Here is a 26,305-nt window from a genome sequence, read left to right as displayed (position 1 = left end):
CGATGGCTCAGTGATAGAGTGCTTACTTTCGGTGTATGGGTTCTCTGGTTCAATTCCCGTCAAAGTAAGTTTGTGGTGGACAACATCATGTCCGTGAGTTTATCAATTGCGGTGATACTCGTATAAAGGTGAGGGACTAGGTAAGGGCGGGTTATTGCTGGTATGAGAGTATATCTAAATTCTTAATCCGATTTCCAAATATTACAGTTTGAAAACATCTAATATTTGAATGAAACTTCTGTAGTTAGAAAGAGGAACGTATACATATTACGTTCGTACACATACATATTCGATTTGAAAGTGCTGTATAGGCTTTAAAAATATTCAAATTTATTACCAAATGCAAAATAATTGTAGTTACATCAAGTTTTCAGTTCACAAAAATTCAATGTGGTTTCTGACTACATAGCACCAGGCACGTAGCCAAGGGGTGGGTCCGGACCCCCCCCCCCCTTCGGATCCAGAAATGAAAAATATTAAGGAAGGATGAAACAAAAAGAAACGAGAAAAAAGATGAATCAGCGTCAAAAATATAAAGCTTCAGCAAGTGTTTGGTTACTCTTTCTTATGAGGAGCTTTGTGTGGAGGAAACTGGGGGGGAGGGGAGTTGAAAATTGGTATTATTGTAACGAAGCATTCCGAATTCCATCTATCTGCATAGATAACATAGACTCTCAGGTAGAACTTAAGAAATGCCCAGAATCACCAATAATATGAGCCATTTTGAATTTCACGGCACCTCTAATCCATTTTATAGGTTGTCTTTACTCCCGCAAGAGTATCTCGTTGCTATCCTTGATGGCATTAAACGAAGATAAGAAAAAGAAGAAGAAAGAAGACAAGTAGAACCGAGTTCGAATGACCTCGGAAGTCTATGTCTTTTTCAATACCGCACTTTTTTATTTTCTTTTTCTCAAAATTTCTTCATGGTGTTTCTTCTTAAAATACTAACATATCCTCATTTTATTGTCCTAAAAGACCAATATGGGTATGTTGCCAGTAAAATAGTTTAGATTGATCGATTCCCTGGTGTGTAACTACAGTATTTCGTGTCACGCACCCTTCCCCCCCATTACGAAATCGTGGCTAAACAAACGAATATATGTTGCCACTAAAATTGTTTAGAATGATCGAGCCCCTGGTGTGATAACCACAGTATTTTGTCATGGACCCCCCCTATTTCGAAATCCTGGCTACGTGCCACACACATCAATAGTCGAATAATTCTCCCTATATCGTACCTTAAATACTGACAGGAGATATTACTACAGTGTTGCCACAGTCCTAGCTATGAAGTGGGCTGAAAAATAGTACCAAATTGAAACAAAAAGGGCTGAATTCATTATTTTATACCAGTGTAATACAAATACTCTATAACACGTAACTAAAAGAGGTAAAGTTCAAGAACACTTCCACCTTCTTCCAAGAGTCAAAATCAAGAAAGTGCTCTTTTTATAACATCCAAATAGGAGGATCCCGAACAACCGTAGAAGTAGATGAAACTTTTCTCGCGAGTAGGAAGTATAACAGAGGCCTCAAAATTAAATGGAAAAACAATTATCATCTTCGATATGTATTGTAAGGAAACCAAACACGCCTCTAATTATTTCAAAGTGACTAATAAACCAAAACGGTACTATGGCCATATATGAAAAAAAATATATAAAACGAGGAACAAATCAATCATCTTCGAATTCGTGTGTAAACAGTAGCCCTATTTTATAATAAAATATTAAAATATAAATTATTGCACCATATTCTCGCTTATTTCACGACCGAAGGAGGATAATAGACCATAATAAGAATAGGTAAACTGGCATTTGTAAAAAAATGTAAAACGTGTCCAGGATCCTAGAAGCTTTCCTGAAAGACATCACAGCACATTAATAATTTTAAGTCACAATTGTATGTATGGTGCTGAATTGGGTAGAAGTGTACCAACATTTTCGCAAAAGGGGCTGAAAATTCCAGCGTGGTACCAACGGGCCGATGAATGACGACAAAAAGGGCTGAATTTGGTACAATTGTACCAAGTGTGGCAACACTGTATTACTATTAACGAAACTTGAACATCCCGTTTCGATCTGTAAGCGTTTCACTCGAATTAAATATAAATCCCATATATAGCGCAACACCATGTACAGTGCGTCGTTTTCAAATTATAATATTATAAATCGGATGAAGACCTTAGGAGTATGTAAACAAAAATGAAAGAAAATGGTCGCAAGTCATTTTAAAATTCAAATTAGTAAAATTCTAAACACCCAGGTTTTTAGTTTTTCTTTTTTTCTTTTTTAAACAAGGTAACGAAATTTGAATAAATAATAAATTTGATAACAGTAATTAAATTAAGACATCTGTGGAGCAACAAATAGACACATCAGAATGACGCTTAATTTTTTTCCAAGGTATTTTTTTTCCAAGCTTGTAATTAATTGCTCATTTTTGAAGACTCTTTATAGTTTGTTCTCGCATTATATACTTTTGTATCTTCCCAGATGGAGTTTTTGGAAATTCTTCTGTAAAGTGTATGTACCGTGGAATTTTAAAGTGTGAAATCTGAAATAAGAAAATAATAATCAAAATTAATTCAATAAAATGGGATTTTCAGTGTTCTTTCATGTATTTTCAATTGTATAGTTCATATTGTTATCTTTTGTTCATTTGTAAAATGTATGACTGCAACGTTGTCTTGAATATATGCTTTATTAGTAGTGAACAGCGATCAGCTAATATTCAGCACCACTAAGGGCGCCCATCAGGGGGGGGGCAAAGTGGGGCGCTCGCCCCCCTAGAGGAAATTGTACTTCAGAATATCGAAAACCCAATAGAATTTTTACATTAGTTACAGCAAAATTTGAAACTATTTTTAAAACGTCGCTTATACTTGCCCCCCCCCCTTGGAAACCACAACATGGGCGCCCTTGAGTACCACATCAAAATCATGTAAAACATTGCAGCCGGAGGTGTAAACATTAAAAACAAATAGCAGAAGAAAAGGTTTGCATACGCATTTCAGCTTGGAATCTATCATAATTTACAGCTTGAACTCTTATCACATAAGCCGCGGATAGTTTTGGAACTGGGGGTACAAAATCAGGCAAAAACACCATATTTACAGGAGAAACGATGTTACGTAAGGGTAATTACTAAGTACTAACCTAATCTAACCTAACCTAGCCTAAACTATCAAAAACACAGAAAATAAACAAAGAAAATAGGAATTTTACGCAAGAAATTCTGGCCCTCAAATCCAATAATCCTTGCCTAACCTAAACTAACCCAAATTAACCTAAATTAACCTAACCTAAACTATCAAAAAAAATACAGAAAATATAGCAAGAAAGCACGAAATTTAAGCAAAATGTTCTGCCCCCGAATCCAAAAATATACCCATAAACCGTAAATTCATAAGAGTACAGTTATCGTAGCTTTTTCTTTAATTTCTTGTGATTTTTAAATTTATAATTTATTAGCAACCTACCTAAAACAGATCCACTATGCTTATTAATATACTTCATTCCTTGTCTTGTTCGAATATTAGAAACTTTCAGTAAAATGTTTTAAACTATATAAGTGCTAGATAATTTATTTCCAAAGTTCTGCATTAGTGTCTGATCATGCAAGACTCATTTGTTTTTCAGTAGGTTAGATTTTAAAAATATGGTCAATGTTCTTAATCGTAAGCGCTAAAATCATATCTCTTTTAAAATAGAAGTATTTTTACAAAAACCTTTTTTGTATTCTCTCTGGTGTATGAGAATGAACTTTAGCTACAGATTTCTAATTCAGTATGATCTCCTATTTTCTTATTTTGTCTTCCATAAAATGTTGACAGCTAATCGTAATCGTTGCATCTCATATCTTAACACCTTTTACCTCTCAGAGGCCAATATCCTTTCCTATTTTCGACTTAGGGTACAAGTAGATTATTTATACATAAGGTCTACGCCTAACAGATTTGGAGACGTCGAAACCGAAAAAAAATAACAATAAGCTCCTTTTTACCTCCTTAGGACTGCATTTCGAAAAATCTCATCTTAACTACAGCTCAGTGTTCTCATCTCATCTTAACTACAGGGGAATATTTATACAAAATTTGAAGACTCTACACTCAACAGCTTCGGACATCTGATAAGGAATGAATCAATGAATTTACTCTTTTATTGTTTGTTAGCTGAAATACCCATTCTTCGCATGGGTCAGATAAAAATCTACGTAAACAAACTGAACGACGAAAGGAAAAAATATTGGTCATTTTCTGTTACTTTTACATATCCCAGTAAACGCCCCCTGAGACCCCCTGGTTCGAATTTTGAAAAAAAAATAAGGCCTCTGGTTCCCACCCGACGGGGACTGTATTTGGAAGTCAACTCCGGTGGGAGTATCATCATTCGTCTCAGTGACCACGACAACTATGGATTTGACACAAGTATCGGTCATTTTGGATTATTTTTACATATCTCGGTATCCCCCCTCCCGGTGACCCCCGGCCTGCAGCCGAATGGGGTGAATTTGGATGTTAATGCGATTGGAGTTTCACCGTTGATCTCAGCGACCGCGAAAACTATGAATTTGACACTAATATCGGTCATTTTCTACTACTTTTACATGTCCCGGTAAACGCCCTACTGAGACCCCTGGTTCGAATTTTGAAAAAAGGATTCGTCTTGGTCTGGGGCCTTGACGAAGGTATCCATGACCAAAATTTGGTAACACTTGGTCCACTCGTCTGGTTCCCAGGCCGCACACAGTCACGCAGACAGACAGAATTTTATATTTATATTAAATTAGATAGATATGACAAAAATACGTTATTGAAAATTTAGTAAACAAGGTATCACAGAATTCAAAATATACTTGATTAGTGCTGCCATCTGAGAATCAGTTATAATAATAAAACAACAGTAGATGCTAACAGTGGTATACCACTTTCAAAGTCAATGTTGAAATATTCATGCAGCTGGGTGAACATCATGTGAAGCTGTAAATCTGTAGTCATGTATGAGATAACTTGTGATGCCGCGATGATCTCAGAATGGAATCAGTAACGCTTTGACAAAAACTTTCAATGGTTGTCAACCTATTTGCCTGATTTCGTTCCCTTGTCATTTTTCTCTTTTTCACAAACTGAAGGAACTTAAAAGGGCTTCATACACTCCGCATCAAAAATTGCGACAGCTAACGCCGTGCAGTTAGGCCACCCAATATACACCTTCTTATCCCATAATCGTGTCAGGTAAAGAGAACCCCTCTCTCTCCTTCTTTCTTCTCTCCCATACTAAAATTAGCTAACAACATCAGCGCAATTCTAATTTCAAACTACACATGTATTAGCTTCGATAAAATAAAATAAAAAAACCGAGACGAAACAAGATTCATAGGTTGATGTAGATAGAAACTGAACACACACAATGATAAATTGAAATCAATGAATGTCTATTACACAGAGATTCAGAAATGAGGCAGAGAGAGAGAGAGAGAGAGAGAGAGAGGAAGAGAGAGAAGAGGGAAGAAGAAGAAAAAGGAGAACAGATAAAACAGTGGAATTCAAACATAGTAAGAAAAGAACCTAACATTATAAAGTTCCGTTTCCAGAAATGCAACAGTAATATAGAAATAACGTTTGTTGTTACATATTTTTCAGAACTATTAAAATATATAATTAGAGGATGCTTTAAACATTCATTATGTCACTTGCGTAATGGATAACATACTCAATTTCAAGTAGAACTGTATATCACCGAGACACATCTAGGATAATGTCAAAAGTTTAACACACATGCTTTGTTTCCACGTGGTTCGATTGCAAATTCGATAGTGTTCATTGGACGTACTGATCCAAAATACATTCTTATACCCAGTAGATAGCGTTGGTCATATCCTCCATTTCAGACTACTAATGCAAACTGAACAAAAAAAAAAAGAACGAAAAGAAAAGAAAAAGAAAGAAAGAAAGAGAAAATTGAAGAGTGCTATTTTACTGCTAAATTTATATCAGAAATACCCTATCTTAAAAGTCCAAACTGTATCGTAATGAAAAGTTAGAAATTTTCGAAAGGAAAAGTTTATGTTCCTCATAGATGTAGCATGTTTCAAATTTTAACGTGAATAAAACACATTGAGTTATAGGATTGAAACAAATTTTGTGTCGAACTAGTATAAATAAAATATTGTTTTCAAAGACCCAAAGAGGTTACCATTTTTTAGTCTTTTCGGAAGATGTATCTGTTCCGAACACTCAATATTGATTTCATATCTTCCGGATATAACGTAATTTGCACAGATAGAATGAACACGCTAACAGCTCAAACGGATCATCGTGTCAGTCGGATGATGACCACCACTGGGTCGAGGATTCAAATCCGTAGTGACCCCGTAATTCGACTGAGACTCGATAACCCAGAGGATAAAAAAGAGATTTTACTTATTCCCTTGCATTTATACAGTATTTCTGTCAGAGATGACCAGGACTGGGGATGTTTCCCCAGAGCACGAAAAACACGACGTTGAAGTTCCCAGTTAATTAGATTTTTCAGACCAGGTATATCGAGCTCTTGCTCCGTTTTAACTTTTGAACATGAAGTGCATGTGTGTGTGAAAGAGAGGGGGAGAAGTGAAAGATGCAAAGACAGGATAGGGAAACATCAAGAAAGAGAGAGGGGGCAGACAAATATAAATATGAAACATACTTATCATTCCAGTGTATGATGTAGAACGCACACACTGTTTACTCGAATTATCGTCAGTGATGCTTTGTAAGTTCTCCATCACAAGATGAATCTCTGTTTGCAGCCATTATTTTATGCGAAAAAATCATACTACCTGATGGGGAATCGAACCAAGACTTTCCAGTTGGAAGTCTAGCACGCTACCACTACACCACCGATTGCTGTATCCATACTGTTTAACAAATGGTGTAGTGTTTCTTTCTGAGAACGATAACATGAAAAGTGTATACTGCAGATCAATGATGTCTTTGGAATGACCTGGTAATTCCCTTGCCCTTTCCCAGCCAACATTCGTAAATCGTTTCTATCATGATACATGTGTTTGCTTCCACATTGTTACGTATTGTTTGTCCAGTATGAGAAGTCGATTCTTCACAATCACTTTCTAAAAATTTAACTTTTTTGTGAACAGGATTTGAACCTATGTTAAATAGCTGTGTTACTCATAAGGCCATTACGTTACCCCTACACTATCATGCCAACTAAAATTTCTACCCAAATATTACTTACTTTAGTCAAATCTTTGGAACGAACCGACTTATAAAATTGAAAGTAACTATGTTTGTGGCTTCTAATCTCTTGAATCACCCAACCAATCTCGATCAAATTTTCAACACTGATAAGGTTCGGGCCTGGGAAGCTTTTTTATCATTTCGTTTTAACGGTAGATCTAAGGTTAGGACGAGGGGAGGAGGGTTGATATATAAAAATAAATAAAACGTAATAACTCTTGAACCACCAGACCGATCTCTATCAAACTTTCAACATAGATAAGGTTCGGATCTGGGACGACTTTTATCATTTCAGTTTGACGGTGCATCGTAGGGGACGGAGAGAGGGAGATATAAGTTAAAAAATGACAATGAAAGTGACTGTCTTTGTGATTTCATCACTGTTGAACCACTCGAACGATCTTAATTAAATTTTCAACATAGATGAGATTCGAAGCTGAGATGGTTTCTGTCATATAACTTTGACGTTGTAACTTAAGAGATGGGGAGGGCAAGCGAGATTTAAAAAAGAACGAAAAGTTACCGGTATTAGTGGCAAATCTATAATTTTTGGAGTCGCTGAGATTAACAGTGACACATGTGATGGTGTTTAAAACCAAATTCAGCCCCGCAACTTGGAGCAGGGGGAGACATATAAAAGTGATTGAAATAACCAATATCAGTGTCGGATTCATAGTTTTCCGGCTCGCTGAGATGAACAATGACACTGCAGATGCCATGCCCCACAATATAGGGTGGGGAGGGGATATATATAAAACTCATCGAAAGTTACCGATATCAAAGACCGCTTTAGTAATATACTACTAACAGTGACTGAGTAACGGAACATATTACTATTCTTTCTCAATTTAATCCAACGAAGCGGGTAATTGATTCTAATAATAATAATAATAATAATAATAATAATAATAATAATAATAATAATAATAATAATAATAATAATAATAATAATAATAATAGACAACCATACTGTGAATGTGAACATTTATTATTATTATTATTATAAAACTCATCGACATAAGGTCAGACATTAGGGTGGATTTTAATCTTACCCTTCTGCCTGACAGGCGTCGGCTCTTTGACTTGAAATATTTTCATGTTATTCTGCATGGTGATTTTGTTCTGGAGAACTTTTTCTCTTCAAAAATTCCTTACAGAAACATTAGGAAATTTGTTCCGTTTATTAGTAAATATCTAATTAGGTCTTCAATATATAAAAATATAGAAACAGCTAATAACTTCTTTCGGTTCTTGACTTGTTTCATAAGGGTTTCAAGAAGGTGCGTGATTTATTTTTTAATTTTTTTTAGATAAACTATGAAATGTTTCAATATTTTAAGGCTTGCAACTGATTGTCGTAATTTTGGTTTGTATTTTCACTAAATACTGTATTGATTTGTTATATATATATATATATATATATATATATATATATAATTTTTAAATCAAATTGTAAGTACCTTTTTTAATTCTGAACAGATACACACGTTTGTTTCTTACTTTATTATATTTCTGGAGGTCATTTTGTAAAGTTGTAAGGTGCCATTTGAAGGATCTTTTTATCTTTTGCTAGATTTTTTAATTATTCTCTTGTCCTTCATTTTCATATCATCTTTTCTTCAATGCTTAATTCCTTCCTTACTACGTATCTGCACTTCTTTTTTAAAAACAAACTTGGTCATGGATCTTTATTTGTGTCATATGTATTTTTTTTATGCTTACCGTATTTTATTTTCGTCATTATTACTAGCTTTACGAATCAGGGTATTTTACTTGATGTGTTTAACTTAGAAATATTTATTTTCAATTTGTATTAGCAGCTACATAGTGTCTTTTTGAATATTTTTTCTTTCTTTTAATATTTTGTAAACTGTTACAACTATATGGTCAATTATAATCTATTTTTGAATTTTACACTGTATACTTTTCCTATATGGTATACCTTTTCTATATGCATGTTAATTACGCTTATTGTTTATTTTTTATTATTGTTATTTTTGTATTTCCCAGTTTGTAACAAATACTGCATGTTTTTATGTTATTTTTCTGAACTAATATTTTATCAATTTCATCTATTTTTGTATAATCAATTGTATGTTGTTAATTTTATTTGCATCCACTCTATGCTTGTAAAAATATTTTTTCTGCGTTTGAGGCACCTGTGGCTGTGATGTTGTCTACTTCCAATAAACATATTTCAAACATTATTATTATTATTATTATTATTATTATTATTATTATTATTATTATTATTATTATTATTATTATACACGCACTTTTGAACTTGCACGGCGAAATTACTGCAAAATATGTTTTATTTCTGTAATTCTTCCTGGATTCTATGTTTTTCCTTTATTAGTGGGCATTAATTTCTCTCTAGGTGGTCGAATAAATGAATTTCGTTGTGCACTTTGGTTCGTTCCAAAGATCAGGACAAAGATCAGTAAGTAATATTTAGGTAGAAATTTCAGGTGGTCCGATAGTGTAGGGGTAACATAATGGCGTTATGAATAACACAGTTACCTAACATAGGTTCAAATCCTGTTCAAGCCAAAGTTTAATTTTTACATTGATTCTGAAGAATCGATTTATCATACTGGACAAACAATACGTAACAATGTGGAAGCAAACACATGTATCATGATAGAAACGATTTACGAATGTTGGCTGGGAAAGGGCAAGGGAATTACCAGGTCATTCCAAAGACATCATTGATCTGCAGTATACACTTTTCATGTTATCGTTCTCAGAAAGAAACACTACACCATTTGTTAAACAGTATGGATACAGCAATCGGTGGTGTAGTGGTAGCGTGCTAGACTTCCAACTGGAAAGTCTTGGTTCGATTCCCCATCAGGTAGTATGATTTTTTCGCATAAAATAATGGCTGCAAACAGAGATTCATCTTGTGATGGAGAACTTACAAAGCATCACTGACGATAATTCGAGTAAACAGTGTGTGCGTTCTACATCATACACTGGAATGATAAGTATGTTTCATATTTATATTTGTCTGCCCCCTCCCTCTTTCTTGATGTTTCCCTATCCTGTCTTTGCATCTTTCACTTCTCCCCCTCTCTTTCACACACACATGCACTTCATGTTCAAAAGTTAAAACGGAGCAAGAGCTCGATATACCTGGTCTGAAAAATCTAATTAACTGGGAACTTCAACGTCGTGTTTTTCGTGCTCTGGGGAAACATCCCCAGTCCTGGTCATCTCTGACAGAAATACTGTATAAATGCAAGGGAATAAGTAAAATCTCTTTTTTATCCTCTGGGTTATCGAGTCTCAGTCGAATTACGGGGTCACTACGGATTTGAATCCTCGACTCAGTGGTGGTCATCATCCGACTGACATGTTGATCCGTTTGAGCTGTTAGCGTGTTCATTCTATCTGTGCAAATTACGTTATATCCGGAAGACATGAAATCAATATTGAGTGTTCGGAACAGATACATCTTCCGAAAAGACTAAAAAATGGTAACCTCTTTGGGTCTTTGAAAACAATATTTTATTTATACTAGTTCGACACAAAATTTGTTTCAATCCTATAACTCAATGTGTTTTATTCACGTTAAAATTTGAAACATGCTACATCTATGAGGAACATAAACTTTTCCTTTCGAAAATTTCTAACTTTTCATTACGATACAGTTTGGACTTTTAAGATAGGGTATTTCTGATATAAATTTAGCAGTAAAATAGCACTCTTCAATTTTCTCTTTCTTTCTTTCTTTTTCTTTTCTTTTCGTTCTTTTTTTTTTGTTCAGTTTGCATTAGTAGTCTGAAATGGAGGATATGACCAACGCTATCTACTGGGTATAAGAATGTATTTTGGATCAGTACGTCCAATGAACACTATCGAATTTGCAATCGAACCACGTGGAAACAAAGCATGTGTGTTAAACTTTTGACATTATCCTAGATGTGTCTCGGTGATATACAGTTCTACTTGAAATTGAGTATGTTATCCATTACGCAAGTGACATAATGAATGTTTAAAGCATCCTCTATATATTTTAATAGTTCTGAAAAATATGTAACAACAAACGTTATTTCTATATTACTGTTGCATTTCTGGAAACGGAACTTTATAATGTTAGGTTCTTTTCTTACTATGTTTGAATTCCACTGTTTTATCTGTTCTCCTTTTTCTTCTTCTTCCCTCTTCTCTCTCTTCCTCTCTCTCTCTCTCTCTCTCTCTCTCTGCCTCATTTCTGAATCTCTGTGTAATAGACATTCATTGATTTCAATTTATCATTGTGTGTGTTCAGTTTCTATCTACATCAACCTATGAATCTTGTTTCGTCTCGGTTTTTTTATTTTATTTTATCGAAGCTAATACATGTGTAGTTTGAAATTAGAATTGCGCTGATGTTGTTAGCTAATTTTAGTATGGGAGAGAAGAAAGAAGGAGAGAGAGGGGTTCTCTTTACCTGACACGATTATGGGATAAGAAGGTGTATATTGGGTGGCCTAACTGCACGGCGTTAGCTGTCGCAATTTTTTTGATGCGGAGTGCACAAAACCTCGCAGACCAAAACCTCTCTTGGCCGAAATCTCGCGGGTCTAAAATCTCGCCGGGCCAAAATGTTGCCTGACTAAAACATCGGCGCTGAAAACCTCGCGTCCCAAATCTCGCCTGGCCTACAGTATGTGAGACGTAAACTCGCCTAGAGAAACATGTCATCAGTATAAAACCTCGTCACAACAATTTCTTCGATGTAGAATGTTCTATATATTGCTATATTTATATTAATTAAGGCTGATAAGGGGAATTGGTGCCAAGATGAGGACACTAATAAAGAAACTAATAAACTTCTCATTCGTGTACAGGACTTCAATCCAAGAAAGAAATGTATGAGCAATTTTGATCGGAAACGGTGCTAGGGGTCTCGGGTTCAAACCCTGCTCCCGCCAAGTGAACTTTGTGGTGGACAAACACCGTGTGCGTGGGTTTTCTCGGGGTTCTCCCGTTTCCTCCCACTTTCTTCATTCTACCATTTCATTCATTACTCATTATCACCGTCTCCTTTAGCCTAACCGGCATAACCGTGGGACGTAAAACTCAAAATTTCATTTCATTTCATTTTTGATCGGAAACGCTTAATTAAGGACATTGGGGTAATTAAATGTAATTAGAAGAACAACCCCTTCCACTAATTACCTGTAATTAGCCCTATCTCTGTAATTAACAATTTCCGACCAAAATCAAACATAAATGTTTTTTCTTGAATTTAGGTTCGGAACACGTATGTGAAGTTTAACGGTTGTTTTATTAAGTGTAGTCATCCAAGATTTTAAAATCCAAGGATTGGAGATTGTGGGTTTATTTTACATATATATGTCCATTCATTTTAAACCCTTCAATATTTTTTGCTCCAATCTCTAAAATTAACGTTACCTAAATATCTTTATTATTATTATTATTATTATTATTATTATTATTATTATTATTATTATTATTATTATTATTATTATTATTATTGCTTTTGTGATATGGAATTGCATATTAAGAAATGATTGGGTAAATTTTATGGAGAGGTTTCATCCCGCAAAGCCATGGCCAAGCGAGAATTTTTGTCCGCGAGGTTTTGACCAGGCGAGATTTTGGCCCACGAGGTTTTGGGCGGCGAGGTTTTGGCCATGCGAGATTTTGGCTAGGCGAGATTTTGGCCTGCGGAGTTTTGGTCGACAAGGTTTTGGCTACGAGGTTTTGGGCGGCGTGGTTTTTGTTACACGAGGCTTTAGACACTCGAGGTTTTGGCTAGGTGAGGTTTTCGCCTGGCGAGATTTTGGCCCACGAGGTTTCGGCAGCGAGATTTTGGGCGGTGAAGTTCCGGGCACTAGATTTTGCCCGTATCCCACTGAAAAGCTTGTTAAATTGTAGTGAACGAAGCATTAACACAACTAGCGCAGGAACAATACTTATAGAATTATTTAAGAAAATGAGATTTTCTGATCGTGTGGATACGAAATTCAACTAAAACAGCTCTACAAAATTCTCAACAGTGTTGATAGATATAAGCTTGAAAGATTGATTTGGACAAGGACTTATATAATAGTTTCTTGTAAATATGTTTTATTCCATAAATGTCTATGTTTGGACATAAATGCAGGTCCCCATAAATGTTATCAAAGTATAAGCTCCAATAAGAATAAATCTATACCCGTAGAAATCAAGGAAGATAAAATCTGTACATAATGGGACAAAAGAACAGAACTATCCTGTAAAATTCCAATTTTTGTGACGTAAGTGCTATCCAAAATTATTATTTCGTTTAAAATCATTTCATATTATATGCTTCTGAAAATGCACATATTATCTGATACAATTTTCTAGCTAATAACATTTTATACTTTCTATGGTGTATAATATACGTAAGCTTTGAACGTATACTAATTTCAAATTTTCATCATGTTCTTCCATCTATCAGGGTCAGAAAGAAGCACAATGCGTTGATTTTTGTCCTTTGAAGTGCTATGTTAGCAGTGAAAAGATTAAAATCTCATTACTCATTAATTAATTGTAATAGGAACACAAAAGAGAGAACATATTTATTAACGTTTCTTTGAAAATGAACTTAGTGTTGCGTCGCCAGATGACAGGTAAAAGACTAGGTTTGCCTCCATAATTTTAGGCGAAATAAAGATCCTTTTTTTGTCTAAGATGGTGGCCAGTAAAAGAATCGTAGAAAATAAAACGAGAGAAATTGCAAAAGAAAATTCCCTATTACATGAAGAATTGAGAAATTGCCTATATAGAGGGTTATTATAATGATGGACCCATTTTTAAAAATTCGTAGTAATTAAAGTTCAAATCCAAAATGAACAATCTTTATACCAATGGAAAGAGGAAGGTTGACAGTTTCGGTGGGCAATGATGGTTCCCGAAACGGCCGGTAGAGTTCGCGCGGCAATAGGCCGCCATTCAGCGTTGCCAAATCTAGCATATTGATGCTAGATCTAGCACAATTTGCTTGTCTTTAGCATTTAGCATCTTGCTTTTAGCATCCTGCCTAAATGTAACATAATTTCAGCAAGTTTATCAAAAAGCTGCAAAACCTGGAGATGAGAAAGAAGTTGGTCGTGGGAAGAAAAAGAACGGCAGAAATGTATCCTCTCCCATTGATTCATACAGTCGGTAAACCATACAGACAGTCTCATTTTCCGAAGTAAGTTAGAAACGGCTTTGACCTTTTTTGTGGCTGTACACAGGGTATTCTAATCCTCTAACTGCGAGGCATAGGCGGAGCTATGGGGGCCATTCTCCCCCCAACTTTTTGACAACTTCACCATCTTTATTTCTGACTTCATGACCATCTTTATTCCTGAAATGAAAGGTCCGAGATCGACCAAAAATCTGCACCCCAGCAGACAATTCCCAACTCCTCTATGCTGCGAGGTAATTTTCTTTCAAAATATGTAAGCAAACACTCTGCATTCATTTATACGATATATACGCCATTGAGTCTGGCAACGACTGCACTAGTTTAGTTGAGTTAAAACTTTGGTGCGTGAAGTATTGAGTTCTATCCACGCATTCTTGCGCTCTGCGTATTTTAAGTTATGTTATCGTATCTCAACTTTGTTTTTTTCTTTTAAAACTCCCGAATTAGTAATTATGAGGATCTAGCACAATTTGACCAAATATAGCATAATTTCGATCAGGTTTTGTAATAATTCCGAGCTTTGAGTCTGGCAACGCTGCCGCCATTCGTTTCCCTCTCAGTTGTGAATGAGATGGCTACCGTGGAGCACAATGTTTTCTGCGTTCTTGAGTTCGCAAAAAGTGTCACAAATTGTAGTGCAGCGGGCATTTCGTACAAAATTATGTTCAGGAAGCTGTTTACGTCCCACCTCTACCAATAACTCTGGACGATCTGTGGAACCGTATCACAGCTGCCGTGCACTCAGTAACAGTAGATCACTTGCTCGTGTGTGGGACGCAGTGGCGGAGCCAAGGGTGGGCCTGGGGGGGTCAGGCCCCTTGCTCAAAATCTTGGCCCCCCTAGCGGCCCCCCCCCACAGAGTGATACTGCTATAGGTCGACAAACGGTGAGTTAATAGTGGGCGCAAGTTAAACTTCTACCGAAACATATCTCGACAACAAAGTTACCAATTACAGAATATCGTATGTTGCAATAGTCCGTGTTCCGAGCAAAAATCTTCAGGCTCCTTTTTGTTTGTAGTACAGCAAGATCTAATTTATCTAAATCTGTAAGGTGCACGCATTGACCTCAGCACCTAAACGTTCCTTTTAACCTCTGTCCCTTATCTGGTTGTCTTTTTTGTTTTCGACAAAAAAAAAAAAAAAAACGGTCTGCATTCTGATTTGCTTCAATGTTGAAAGTCATATTAAAATAAGAGATGCTTACCTACAAATAACATGCAGTGCAGGGAAACATTACACTTGTGTTGGACGAAAGAAGTCTTCGTACACTAAGTAATTAATTTCCATCGATTATGGCGACATAGAGCAAATGCATAACATCCATTAAATAATTTGGTATTATTATTATTATTATTATTATTATTATTATTATTATTATTATTATTATTATTATTATTATTATTATTATTATTATTATTATTATCAAATAATATCGAGAGGTCTTGTTTAATATACAGTAAAAGAAGAGAGCAGAAGTTTTTATTATTTCTGTCATTCTCTCTGTTGTTTGTATCCCAATAGCTCGAGAAAATTAAGATACTGAATACTACCAACACCTACTATTTACTACTGGTACTGGTTCTCCTTCTCGTCTACCCTCTGGTCTTGTCTCTAGTACGTCTAATTTCCTAATGCTCTTGGCCGTAACAACTAAGTAGAAACCTTCTGCTGCGATGTTAATAAGCGATACTAGCGATCTCTAAGGAAAACGGAGTCAGCGCTGAGTGGACCTATTCTACTAACTAAAGTTTGGGGAAACGAGGCTAACAAAAGTCAGTGATTCTTTATAAATAAATCTTTCAGAAGTATTTTCTTTTAAACTATTTTAACTGTAGCTTAATCCCAAAACTGTTACTACTAGAGAAATTCCGAAATTTATCACAGAATCAGTGCTACAATCTCCTGATTACTAACCATCAGGTAAGATACCGAGATGATACAACTTGGTCGCGGCAGTAATGCTGTTTTGTGTAAAAGTGTGGTTACTCCCATGACCAGCTTGTATCATCCTGTTATCTGATGTTTGTGGGACTGGTCTACAGATATTCCATTCAGTAAGTTCAGTCAGTGAATACCAATTTTTATCACAGATTTATATTAATTCTGCGTCAAAATATGCATTTCTGAAAAAAATTAAGAATTAAGCATTTCTGAGAAAATTACATTGTAGGAATTATGCAGAACAGTAAATCAGTGGTGACATGGATTTTCAACAGGATATACTTATTAATGCCCTTCCTTCAAATATAATCTCAAAACTAACAATATTAATTTAACATCGACTACAGGATAGTAGCGTTGTTTCAACTACATTTGAATTTATTTTAAGGCTGAGACTCAGAGGATAGAGGTAAGGGAAATTAGTCAATAGGGCCACCGAGGAAGAATCTTGGTAATCTCCTCAGTTGAAATATTTATCCACGAGGGATCAATCACACCATCTTCCGAATCTTAAGCTGATGTTCTACCGCTGAGCTTTGGCCATTCGGTGTGGATATGAAGTGTTTGTGTATTTCAATTCACGTCAAATTCTATAAAGTAGTGAAGGTAAACAAACGAAAGAAAGAAAAGGACCACATATACTTCTTTTGCTGTATGGAGTCCTGATTTAAATGTCTGTTCTAATACTGTTTGATATTAGGGAAAGAAAAACATATTTCCTCTTTTTGCTTCAAAGAGTGCTTACTTCATCATTTTAATAACGTAAAGGCACATTCATTATTCAGTTTTAGAGCTCAAGGGTAAAAGTAACCAAAAGTAATTGAACTACGGCCAGATCAAAACAAGATCCTGAAACCGGGGCAGTTGCCCGGGCGCCAGCAAGCTAATATGTGTGTTAATTGGTGTGGATGTAGATGAAAGGGATAATAATCGCGAAGTTTGCCCTGGGCACCAAATGTCTAGTTTCGACACTGATTAGGCTACCATTTTTTTGAGAGTGAAATTTTGACATTTTTCAGAAATATTAAGAATACACGATAATTATTGGCAGTTTACTTTAGAGTGAAACTTAAGCTTCAAGAGCAAGGCTTATAATTTAAAGTGGGGTGGAACGGCAAATCTCTGTCCTGTTAGAGTTCAGTTCCTGTTTCTGTGCGACGTTTGTCTCGTAAGCACTTTTGTTCTCGTACATCACATTTTACTTTATTATTATTATTATTATTAATACAGTTTATCTGCCAAACAACTATTTATATTATTATGCGGTATTAAACCAAATCTGGAACTTGTGATATTTATTTACTTCCATCATTCCATCCGGGAAATAAATGTCATCTATACGAGATGGAATGTTCTCGGGTAAAATTTAATATTACTGCTGCCATGCTGTAACTTTGAGCTTCGCCTTATTTTAAGTAGATGCATACATGTCGGAAGGTTTGATTCTTGTAGATTCACTAGTTGAAACGCTGTCTAAAATGTGGTCTGAAGAATATGACTCTCAACGAACAACATTCGAACAAATTTAGCAAGAATATTTGTGGATATGCATAGAAAATGGTCCTGAAATTCCAGAGCCGGAAACAGATAGGCTATAGGGGTTCCTCGTGGAAACGAATTAGACATTTCTCATCGAAATATCACAAATTCATTTTGGATTAATCTCTTCCTTCATTGGAGGCAGAAAATGAATTTTCTAAAGATAATATACTAAGAGACATTTTTCTGCCTACTATTGATAAAGCAATCACTGAGACGGAAAAACACTTTGGATCATGTAGCAAAATCATTAGATCAATCACCACTCTACATCCAAAAGGTGAAAACTTTCTAAATTACAACATTGTGGAGCATATGGCCCAGTATTATGAAAGTCATCTGGAAATATTTAAATGTAAACTCAAAATCCTCCCAAACACAATTAAGTTGTATGAAGACGAGAGAAAACCAAAGTTGATTCCTTGGTGAATTTCGTTGATCTTTGCGTCTACAAAAACGCATTCCTAGAAACCAACAAGTTAGATATAATCTCTGCAACTATATCAGTTTCTAGTGCTACATGTGAAAGGCCATTCTCATGTTTGAAAAGATTAAAGATATATAGGCAATTCAATGACTGATGATAGGTTGAAAAACTTAGGGTTACTTTATATTGAAGAAAATTGCTAAAGCGTTAGATCTTGAAGAAGTTGTTGATAAGTTTGCTGCTGCCCACAAGAATAGAAAGATCCTCTTTTAAGTAGAGGCAAGAACCTCTGTTATTTTCTTGACCTATAAAAGTGTATTTCTTCGCTTCCACTTAAATCTACCAGCCACACATATTTTAAATGCAGCGATTAAATTACTACTTACTTATATTGAAAATCAATTGTATTAATGTATCCTAGTTGTTTGAAGTAGTAAATTCATACATTTTCACCGTAAAAGAATAAAATCATGAACAACAAAGATGAAAACACACACACACACACACACACACATTATATATATATATATATATATATATATATATATATATGAAAAAATTCATACATTGGAGATGGCCCCCTCAAAATTTTCTTGGGCCCTTCTTGCCCCCCCCCCCCTGAGAGAAATTCTAGTTACGCTACTGGTGGGACGAGTTCAGCTACCGCATAGGTGTTTGCCGTGCTGCAGACGGTAGACACATTGAACATTTATAATGTATTGCAAAAAAAAAAAAAAAAAAAAAAAACTTTGAAACTTCCACTTTCCATTGGTATAAAGATTATTCATTTTGGATTTGTACTTTAATAAATACACATCTTTAAAAATGGGGCCATCATTTATAATAACCCTGTATTATTAACAATGACATGTTAAACTGAATTAATAAACATCAAATTCAACATGCATTAAAGCACACAATCAAGTTAACAATTGCATAATAAAAACACCTCCCTAATTTAAACTTCTAGGGGTCCCGGGTTCGATCCCAGCCCCCGCCAAGTGAACTTTATGGTGGACAAACACCGTGTGCGTGGATTTTCTCGGGGATCTCCCTTTCCTCCCACTTTCATTCCACCATTTCATTCATTACTCATCATCACCGTCTCCTTTAGCCTAACCGGCATAATCGTGGGACGTAAAATTCAAAGATTTCATTTCATTTTAAACTTCTAAAGCAGTAGTATCATTTTGGATTTTGAGGCGGACGTAAAATTGCCCACCAACATAAAAGTTTCACGTTTTTTATTACTATATTAGTACACAATTGATCAAGAAACATAACTCAAGGGGAGGACAGTTTTCCTCCACTGCCCTTTTCAATGTCCGGAATGGGACTGACTGTTTTTAAAAGTGTATAGTTTTAATATGGTCAAAGATACAGAAGAAAAAAAACATGAATTTTAAAGGAGAACTCTAAAAGTTTATTTGGTCTTACTGACAAGTCATTCTGACTCAGTGTAACTCCACGTGAGCTCCACTTGTAACTCTTACAATATCTAGCCTGAACTCAATCTCTCTCCACGTATTCTGTAACATCTGAGATGTTATGAAGCACTCGCATTCCTAATAGGTCCTTCAGTTCATCACGGTTACGCACTTTTTCACCAGAATATACAAGGTCTTTCACATACCCCCACAGGAAGGAGTCCAGGGGGGGTAACATCAGGAGAGCAAAATTACCACACGCATTGCGCCTTTTCCATTGCCGACGCCATTTCTGTTTATCGGCGATACTTGCGCCGTCACCGTTGGTTGTTCAAGTATGAAAATTTGCTGAACAAAACTTTTTGAGGTTTCTTCAATATGAATGTTTTTTTTTTCTCTGTATCTCTGACCATATTAAAACTATACACATTTAAAATCCGTCAGTCCCATTCCGGACACCCTGTACAATACAGTATGACGCCATATTAATGGGAAAATGTATTTTATTCTTTTTAAGTGTTTGTCTTTCTTTAAAACGCCAAGTTAACCATTCATTTGTTTCCACTTCTCAATTGAATGGGTGAGTTGAAAAAGGAACATATTCCAAAAACCTCAACTTCCAAACACTGGGTGGAAACACGAAAAAATTCCAGAAATATCTTCGATTTTTCACACTTACGTTCCCGTAGACTTCAGTAAAGAGATGACCTAAAATTAATGAATGCGTTCCTTGTTCCTCTCAAGCGGTGTAGGTACATATAAAATGAATATAACCATCCCAGTTTAGCTTGCATATTTTCTGGAATGTGTACCTTTTTCAACTCACTCGTTCAATTTCAGTTACATTCTGGTGGCATAACTCGGGCATCCTCATAACCTCTGTTTGATCATGTTTCATTTGTCGCATAAATATGTATGCATACGATGTCTAGAGAATCGTCTGTTGCACTTGAAATACCATCCTTTCACTTTGTTGATTGTCCTGTCTTTTGTATTTGCACATTCTTATTAGCTAAAAGGCCAATTAAAAGTAGATCTTCGAGAAGATCAACAAGATTGTAATTTCCCTCATTTTCGTGATTTTTGTTAGGCAAAACAAAAAACTCTTTATTTTACCTAAAACTGTTGTTGTAAATCTATCATGATTGTATGATATAATTGATTAGGCGAAACGAGAACTAGACGAAACGATAGAAGCTCATTTTCTTTTGCCAGAAGAGAAAGGAACGAATTTTAAAGAAAATCGTTCCTTTAAATTGAACAAACTAAAAGGAATGCTTTTCTTCTGTATATTCTTACCTTTCCTTTACAAAATGCCTTTAGGTCTTGGTCTGTGATTGTTGATCCATCTTTCAATCTAACCCATGCACACACTTCCTCTCCCATGCGTTCATCAGGGACTCCAAAAACCTTTATGAATAATAAAATAAGAGGTTATTTTCTTAACATTTTAACTATAAGAAAATTAGATTAACTTATCGCAATAAATAAACTTGCTGATAATTAAAATTCATTTTTTTTTTAAAAAAAATTATGAAATCACGAATCGTGAATTCTGAGCATACTTAAGCGTGGTTGTCACCTTACATGAATCTTGTAGCTGTCATAAAAAAAAAAAAAAGAAAACTACCTTGCAAAACCTACCTACCTACCTAAAAAACCTTGTAAACATAATCTTGAAAGGGACACACAACATTTTTTTCCCATCTTGCAAAGAGTTAAACAATGTGTAACTTTCTGGGACGTCTTGCTTGCTACCTGCGATCGCCCTCCCGCTGACATAAAGGAAAAAACAATTCCGCCGCTTCCGAAACAACGTTTGCACAGGGAGGGGGAGTGCGCCAGAATACACATTTTTAATGAGGTGGTTTACTGTTTGTCCACTAGAGTGCAGTGCTGCATGGGTGGTGATACCTTTCTTGCTTTCAGAAAGTTGTAACATCTAAACAGTAAATAGAAAGATCGGGTTTCAATTTTTTTTTTATGACAGCTACAAGTTTAAACGTGACAACCCATCTTTAAATAGTCATAGGCAAAATATGCAATATGCTTTCAAAACTATAATTTAGGGAAGAAGGCAATTACATTATACCTATATCCAGCGGTATAACCAAAAAGATGTTCTTGAGGAGGAGGAGCGACTTTAAAGGCGGTCAAGCTTTTTACTTACTAATAAAACATAACAAACCAAACCCAGTTATGAGCCTGGGAAATTTTTTGAAGGGCAGGGACCCCATTTGCTCCCTCCCCCGCGGTTACACCTTTGGTTATATCTTTTATCTTATCAGCAGAAATCTAAGGTAATTTAACATTCATAATTGAAACTAAGTAAACACAGCTCAGTAGACTATCTAGTTTGAAGAAAGAAAAATAAAACCTCGTTATAAAATGAACGATTTTTTAAACCATCTACTCGACTTATAGTCTTCACAAAATCACAACTTTGCCATAGGGCGTGTCATTTTTGAGGGTGAAATATACTTTTTGCAATTTTTCATGATGAGAGGTCTTAAAAGTATGTTTTTAGGTATGAGAAATTCAAATCCGCACTTAGTTTTGTGATTAAATAAATTTTAGCTAGGTAAATCAAGATTTGAATACACTACAAGAGCATTTTTTGGAATTTCATACTAAAATCTTTCGAAAATGCCATGCAATGCTATAAAATAAATTATTTTTCCGTAGGAAACATTTAATCAATCATCAAACATATTAATAAAGCTAGAGGTACAGTAAAAAAGAATATATAACCAATACTTTGAGAAAACACTCAATAAAATTTCTGCATACATAGACTTACGCACTGAAATACTGTATTTAGACTTTATATTATTGCATTGTAGTTACTAAGAACAGAAAGCATTATTTTGATTACGTACTATTATACTTTATAATTGTTTTAGTAAAAATATGTAATATTCTCCATGTTTCAAGTGTGTAGCTTCTGTTACAAATCTTGAGAAACACATTTTTCATTGATTTTAAAAATACCTTACTGAACCACATTGACAAACTACTAATTTCCAACTATAATGAATTATTTTGTAACTGCTGCATCATACAGTTCATACACTTCTTACTTACTACTATAGTATTACTATATATATATGCTACATTTGTGTTACGTTTTATAAAGCTGTCCTTGTTTTACTTCATACACATGCATTCAAGAAACAGCAACAAGTAAGCAATACTATTAACGCACAAGTTATTCACAAAACAAGTTTCATTATGTCCTGTTTTGATTCATTTTCGGATTATCTATGGACTTGCTTCTTGAACTATCATGTACCCCTCACGTTTCTCATGCGTATAGACTTTTGCTGCTGCCTCTGCGACTTGTTTCATACACTTTTCTATAGATTGAGCGTGTTCTGGCCACTGTGGTACTTTCATCGGAACGTCTACAAATTTATTTACTACTACTGTTGAGAGTTTGCATGTCAAGGGAGGTTCATAAACAACTTTAGACCAGTCGATCATCTCAAGCACGAGCAAGGCATTGGGGTCAATAGCTGGTGTTTTCCTCGGACGTACAGAGAGATTTCCTTGTACTGCCTCACTCCTCAAGTTAAGTATCTTTTGAAGTACAGCATCCACAACAATCTTCTTCTGCATATTAAGTCACTGCAGTTGAAACAAGATGTGGCGTGGTCCTTTTTCCCAGCAATGCTTGACTTTGATGTTCAACCAGCAGGGTAATAGACACTAACAATGTATTTCACTATCTGCTTAAGATTTATGAGATATTTGACGTTAAGTTCATGTTTAAAAACCCACAAACGATGCAGTCTATTTGCTGTAGTCAACCATCTTGAATGACTGACTGGACCAATTTCAAGAAGCGCCAGATCTCGTGGAAGTTTTCCAGTGAGAATGGCCTGTGTAATCTGATATCCGTATGCTTGATCTGTAGATAAATCTTTTACGATATTTTCACTCAGTGCATTAAGAGATTCTCCAATTGGGAGTTTTTGCCATGATGGATCGATTTCAAGTTCAGTAACTGCGTTTAGCATATCTCCAATAGTACCTTTCCACTGATTGCTAAGCAAAATTATGCCATCCAGTGTTGTCACAATCTTTCTGAGGAGTGAAATGATAAAGATAGCGTCCACCTGGCTCGCTGTAAACAGAATAGTGTTGTTCTCATATAATCCCAGGGAACTGTGATTTGAATTTTCTGCTACCAACCTAACGTTCGTAATATCTTGACGGCCGTCAAAGAAGATGCAGTTGATTATACCTTGCTGACAGAACTCATCAAATTCTTGGTCCACGGATTTCATTATTTTTTTTTCTTGTGCTCTCTTCACTTTATTGTGATCAATCACAAGCCTTTGGTCTTTATCGGCCATCAAGCCAACATCCATAAGGGCGGTAGTAGATATGGCAGGTGTGGCACCCAAGCCGACACCATACCAAATGCTCTGCATGACAACATAGCTTAATGAGGGGAAGTTCAGAGGGTAACAATTCTCTGCCGGTTCCAATCAAATTACTCCTATATGTAAATGTATTATGTTTTGTTTTTTGTCTTAGAAGTCATTGCAAAGAAACATCAAGAAACCACGATGTTAATATAAGGACTAGTTGAAAAAGTTTACACACTCAAATTTAAAGCTCTCAATCTTATACCATTGGAGTTATTACATAATAAATGTGAAAACTTTAGCACCCGTTTAAAATTGAAAATGTATCTAATTTAATGATTGTAGGACATAAATTTGACATAATAATAAAACTGTAATTCAGCAATGTGCAAATACATAAAACTAATCTTAATAAGCATGTATTTCTACTCAATAAATGAAATACAACGCTGGCGCCATCTATGAACAACAAAAGTAAATTTGTTAAAAAAGAACGAAAATGACAAAACTTTAGACTGATATTTACCTAGCAAAACAACCTTATATCGAATTTGTAAATATAAGCTTCGAAATACAAAGTCAGGTCTCAACTTTTTAGCACCCCTCATTTTAGGATTTTGAAAATTGAAAAAATCGACACGCCCTAAGGAGAAGCAATCATTTATCAAAGGCTTTTTCAGAAACTAAAAACTAACTTTTGACTCTTTTAGGGTTATCTTTGCACATTTGTGTAGACCATTGTAATGTATGGGTCAGAAACATGGACATTACGCAAAAATGATGAAAGAAGACTGAAAGCTTTTGAAATGTGGATGTGAAAAAAAAATGTAGTTAGCAGGGACGTGCGGAAAACGAATGACAGGGTGTTAGAAATGGTGAAAAAAGAACAATTTTAAATATTATTATTATTAAGAAGAAGAAGAGAAACTGATTGGAACAAGGAATTAATCATGAGGGACGTACTACAGGGTATGAAAGAGAGGGTACAAGGCAGGAAAGAAAGGCAAGATGCGAAGAATACTACAATAATGAAAGATAACAAATTAGAAGAATCGTAAATTGAAGACGAAGAGGTTATCGGAAGACCGTGGAACATGTAAGCTTCAGAATACCTGTGATGATGATGATAATTGCACATTTATGCAATCATTGAACAACGAACAATGAAACAAGTTTAAATCATAATGAATACGTTTCACGTTAGTCTTTTTTGTTGTTGTTGTTGTTGTTTTAAAATTGTATATGTACAGTGTAGGTCTACTTCATTTTATGTTTCCTACAATTTAGTTAGATGTTATAGGATTTATCTTCGAATGCGTACAATATTCTTACTCTTGAACTTCTTTTTTCTGTAATAGATTTTTTTTAAAACGAAGCTACAGTACAGTACATAAAACAAGAAACCATTTATAAAGTACTGACCTGTACTGTAAGAATTGAGAATAGTACTGAGGTAAATTGTCGGAAACTCGTATACAATTCCTATTTTATTTCCATAAAGTTGCTGACTAGTTAAGATCTGATTTGTTATCGTTTCTTAGACTATTTTAACTACAATGGATTTTATATACATTCTACGTAATTTACACACACACTTCATCCTATTGCAATTAAGTTAGGAATGATTGCATACAATTGAGGGATTTCTAGTAAGGATGGCCAAAACCAGTTTCTAGAAAACGGACATTTCAGTTTTCTCCAAAACCGGTTTACATTTTCTCCGAAAGACTTTGGGCGGTGTCTACTGAAACCAATGGGATTTTCGCCGAAGGCGTTACCAGTTATTGTTTTACTGATTTCCAAACAAGTTAACGAACAAGCAAAACGTTTTGATAGAAAACCGGAACCGTTTTGATGGAAGCCTAAAAGAAGTTTTGATAAAAGCCTGAAACCTATTTTTGATAGAAAATCGAACCGGTCTTTGATAGAGAACGACCCGGTTTCATTTTTTCTTTAAAACGAAAAACCGGGTTTTGTACCGAACACTAATTTGTAGCTTTATTACGCTGAGTAATTGGATTAAAGAGTCAATAGGCAAGGGCGTCTATTTCTCTGTAAATTTTGGAGGGGAGCATTCAGATGCAGAAGGTATATATATATGAAAATTTTAAGACAAATTGCATTCAAATTATGCCAAATATTGTATATTCATAAATACAATAGGGGGCCTACATGAGCT

At 35.2% G+C, this 26,305-nt stretch overlaps 1 protein-coding gene across 2 annotated transcripts in view; it reads right to left on the bottom strand.

Moving 5' to 3' along the window:
* Positions 1-308: 308 nt before the first annotated feature.
* The window catches only part of LOC145686157 (medium-chain acyl-CoA ligase ACSF2, mitochondrial-like), a 130,277-nt gene continuing 104,280 nt past the window's right edge, over positions 309-26,305 (bottom strand). For both annotated transcript variants that reach the window (XM_081759155.1, XM_081759154.1), the window contains exons 12-13: positions 21,053-21,163; positions 309-2,559 (exon numbers count right to left, since the gene is read on the bottom strand). In XM_081759155.1, coding sequence (XP_081615281.1) covers positions 2,440-2,559; positions 21,053-21,163 — 231 coding nt within the window. In that variant the 3' untranslated portion in view covers positions 309-2,439. The remainder of the gene's footprint in view (positions 2,560-21,052; positions 21,164-26,305) is intronic.

The sequence above is a fragment of the Thermobia domestica genome, chromosome 5, assembly GCF_964235325.1.
Source record: "Thermobia domestica chromosome 5, izTheDome1.hap1.1, whole genome shotgun sequence".
Classification (NCBI taxonomy): Eukaryota; Metazoa; Arthropoda; class Insecta; order Zygentoma; family Lepismatidae; genus Thermobia; species Thermobia domestica.
The sequence above is the reverse complement of the archived record's forward strand: the minus strand, read 5'-3'. Positions and strand labels throughout refer to the sequence as shown.